At 38.5% G+C, this 4457-nt stretch overlaps 1 protein-coding gene across 1 annotated transcript; it reads left to right on the forward strand.

Moving 5' to 3' along the window:
• Positions 1 to 530: 530 nt before the first annotated feature.
• On the forward strand, positions 531 to 1452 carry LOC137710123 (E3 ubiquitin-protein ligase ORTHRUS 2-like). Its single transcript, XM_068449074.1, has 4 exons — positions 531 to 700; positions 838 to 954; positions 1180 to 1282; positions 1405 to 1452. Exons 1-4 carry the CDS (start codon positions 531 to 533, stop codon positions 1450 to 1452), a joined length of 438 nt encoding a protein of 145 aa, XP_068305175.1.
• Positions 1453 to 4457: the final 3005 nt, after the last annotated feature.

A 4457-nucleotide genomic window follows, 5' to 3' on the forward strand; every position in this document is an offset into this window, starting at 1 on the left:
CCTTTATATCATATGACAAAAACCTTTGTTCGTATAACTTTAGCACAACGACTAATAAAGCGTCGCGCAATTGTTTAGAGGCGCAACGAATTTGAAAATGTTCGTCGCACAATGTCTTTTTGTGCGACAAAATCTGCATGACAATTTTCTAGTCACCATAGTTTTTGTGCGACCAAAGAATGCTTTGCGCGACAAAATATACCTCGTCGCGCAAACTGTTTATTTTAGCAATGTCCTTACCCCCTTAGTGCAGATAATATCGTTTGTTCCAAAAAAAAAAATATATGTAACCTATATAAACTATATGATATTGGGAAGCCAAAAATATAAAAATAATTATTTGCTTTGAATGCTCTATTTAATTGTTAGCAAACATGGTGTTCTTCTTTTTTGTGGCTATATGTAGCGGTTTGGATGATGGTATCAAGTTTTTTACTCCTTCTAGGTGAACGGTGAAAAGCCTAATCAGCTTAACCCCTCTCACTTGATTTACAAAGGGCTTCGATGTTCCAGATAGAAATCAAGGTGTTATGGGTGGTGAATGCTGGAAAGATAGGCTTGAATGTAGACAATGGGGTGCCCATTTTCCCCATGTTGCCGGTATAGTTGGGCAGTCTAATCATGGTGCACAGTCAGTTGTGCTTTCGAGAGGCTACCTTCACGATGAGGATCATGGAGAGTGGTTCATATACACTAGGAGGTTTGTCATTGGATCAACCACTTAAACGGCACATTCTATCTATTATGTTTCTCTCAGATACTTTTTTTTTTCTTTTCCTTTTAGTTTATTTGTGTTTGATGCCTTGTTTACATGGATATACATTGCAATGGTGGAAGGGATTTAAGTGGTAACAGGCGAACAAACAAGAAACAGTCTTTTGACCAGACTTTTGACAAATATAACAAGGCTCTCCGACTTAGTTGCTTGGAAGGTTATCCTGTGGGGGTGGTAAGGTAATTGCAATGTTCTAAATTCCCTCTCTACTATGCACAACTTATTGTTCTATTTTCTATCTTTCGTACGTTTGCAGTTAGATATACTGTGTTAAGACTTGCTAAAAGTTTGAATTTTGTTGCAATAATTTCCCTTGAGCATAATGTGTTCAACAATTCTATCATTTGTGGCGTTCTGCATACTGATTAATGCTTTGTATCTGTTGCCTTCCATTTGATAATTAGGTCTCACAAGGAGAAGCGTTCCTTATATGCCTCTACTGAGAAAGTTGTTCGGTATGATGAATGCTACAAAATAGAAAAATGTTGGCGTAAGGCTGGAGTCCAGGTAAATATGTGTTGTCCTAGATGATGGAATTGCTTCATGGGTTTCTATATTTTCCTAAATAGATTTACTGAAAATTGATAAAGTTTGTTTGTTTAGGTGTTTTGGTTGATTGTTTGGATTAGTTTCTTAAGGTTAGAATGACAAAGAATGGAGAGAACTTGGAGATGTGATTGACGGCTTCAAAGGCTGTGTAAGATGTAGCAGCCATAATTTCATTAAGTAGGTGAATGTTTGTAGGGTATGGTGCATTGCCATGACATATACTTCTTCAAGAGAGTGATTGACAAAAGACTTAAATAACCATTTCATCCTTACTACTCCAGATTAAATCCTAGCCCTTCATTTGGGTTTTAAGTGATCTAATCTGGAGGTACACTTGTCACTCACACATACATTTAACTGAAAAACTAGTTGTTGGGACTAAAAACCCTTCATTTCTTCTTTCTTCTTTGATGCAGACAACAGTCATGCTTGGGAGCTCTTTACTACCTTCGATGTAGATGACAGCCATGCTTAGGAGCTCCAGAAGCTGTTTAGCTTTCAACACTCCCCTTTAAACTGCTTCTAGGAGTCATTCCGAGCAATCCCCTCAGGTAATTGAATCTCTCCTTCAGTAATGCTTTTGTAAAAATGTTTGCGATCTGATCTTCTATGCTGCAATAGATTAGCTTGATTATGTTGTCCTGCAATGCCTCTCTGATGAAATGATATCTTCTCTTGATGTGCTTTGTTCTCTGATGAAAAACTGGGTTTTTGGTCATGGCAATTGCAAAGGTGGTGTCACATAGAAATGGTGTGCCATCAACCTGCAATTCGCCAAAGTTTTTGAGTATAAACCTTAGCCAAATAGCTTGAGTCGTTGCTTATGATGCGCTCATGTACTTTGCCTTGGCTGTGGACATTGCAACACTTTGTTGCTTCACTGAGGCCCACGAAAACACTCCTGAACCAAAAGTGAAAGCATAGCCCGATGTGCTTCTACTATCATCTTTACTTCCACCCCAGTCACTGTCACAAAATCCAATTAGGATAGTTGACTTCCCTATTTCATGCTTGATGCCATAATCAAGTGTTCCTTGCACATATCTTAGAACTTTCTTTGTTGTCCCTATATGTATCTTGCTAGGATTCTGCATAAACCTAGAAAGTAGGCTTGCTGAGAACATTAGGTCTGGCCTTATTGCAGTTAAGTACAATAGAGTAATAGACTGCCAACAATGCTCTTGTAAAGACTTGCATCAGCAGGTTCACTCTCATCTTCCTTCTTAAGCTTCTCATTTGCAATTAGAGGTGTAGAGACCAACATGCAACCCTTCAAACCAAACTTTTCAAGCAAGGTTTCAGCATACTTCCTTTAATGAATGAAGATGTTGTTTGCCTCTTGAATTACCCCAATGCCAAGAAAATGATGCAAAAGGCCTAGGTTAGTCATTTCATATTTCTTCATCATTTCTTCTTTGAACTCTTCAATCATTGCATAATCATTTACAGTGTAGACAACATCATCCACATAGATTGAGACAATGAGTGTCTTGTTGTTGCTTTCTATCTTAGTGTAGAGTGTAGCTTCACTAGGACTTTTCTGAAATCCTTTCTCAGTGAAATAAGAATCAATCTCACTGTACCAAGCCCTTGGAGCTTGTTTTAGGCCATAAATTGTCTTCCTTAGCTTGCACACCTTATCTGGAAACTCTTGATTTGTGAACCCTTGAGGTTGTTCCACAAACACCTCATCATCTAGCACTCCATTTGGAAATGTCGATTTGACATCCAATTAATAGAGCTTCCAACCCTTTTTAACTGATAAGGCTATCAAGGTCCTTATGGTGTCTAACCTTGCTACTAGAGCAAAGGTTTCATTGATGTCTACACCAGGCTTCTGTGAGTAGCCTTTAGCTACCAATATTGCCTTGTTCTTTTGCACATAACCATCTAGGTTTAGCTTCACTTTATACACTCATTTCACTCCAATCACTGGCTTGTCACTTGGTCGATTTACAAGTTTCCAAGTGTCATTCTTCTCTATCATTTCAAGCTCTTCCTTCATTATTTTCTTCCAAGCCTTGTCTTTCTCAGCTTCTTCATATGTTTCTGGTTCCACTACACAGTAGTTACATGTACCATAGATCTCATCCAAGCTTTTCAACCTCATTGGAGTTGAACTTGGAGTTGTTATCTGTGAGTGACTCGATTATGGACTCATGCTTGCTTGTTGTGGAGTCCTTTGTGTGTCACCAGTCTCTATGATTTCTTCTTGAATTGAGATCTTCATAGGATGCCTTGTTTGCCCATTGTTGAGGTCAAGTTGTAGAGAGACATTGTCTTTCGATTCTACACTTATTTCTCAATTCCATGTTGAGTCTTCATCAAGGATAACATCCTTGATAGGATTATCTTCTGAGTTAACAGATTGTAAACTCTGTACCCTTTTTCACTAGTTCCATAACCCACAAACGCACCCTTGTTGCTTGATTTCTCCAACTTCTACCTTAGTTGTTGAGGAATGTGAGTATAGCACACTAAGCCAAACACTCTCAGATGTTTCACAAAAGGCTTCCTTCCACTGAACACTTCAAGTGGTGCCTTCTTATCTAGTGCTTTAGTAGGGCACCTATTTAATAGGTACATTGAGGTGTTCACAGCTTCACCCCAAAATGTATAAGGAATGTTCTTCTCATGCATCATAAACTTAGCCATTTCGACTATAGTCATATTCTTCCTTTTTGCAATCTCATTCTGCTGTGGTGAATATGCCACAGTAAGTTGCTTCTCCAATCCCACATCTTCACAGAATGCATTGAACTCAAGAGAGGTGTACTCTTCTCCCATATCACTTCTTAGTCTTTTGATTTGGTATCCATTTTGCAATTCCACATTGCCTTGAATTTCTTGAATATTGTGAATACTTCAGACTTAAACCTCATGAAATACACCCAACACATCCGCGAGTAGTCATCAATAAAGGTTAGGAAATACTTGTTTCCACTAATTGTTCTTGTTTTCATTGGTCCACACACATCCGTGTGAATCAATTTGAGTGGCTTTGTTGCCCTCCAAGCCTTTCCAACTTCAAATGGATGTCTGTGATGCTTTCCAAACACACACCTTTCACAGGTTTCACTGCATTGATCCAACTTTGGTATACCTTGTACCATTTCATGCTTTTGCATATTTT

This window comes from Pyrus communis, chromosome 12 (assembly GCF_963583255.1).
Source record: "Pyrus communis chromosome 12, drPyrComm1.1, whole genome shotgun sequence".
Classification (NCBI taxonomy): Eukaryota; Viridiplantae; Streptophyta; class Magnoliopsida; order Rosales; family Rosaceae; genus Pyrus; species Pyrus communis.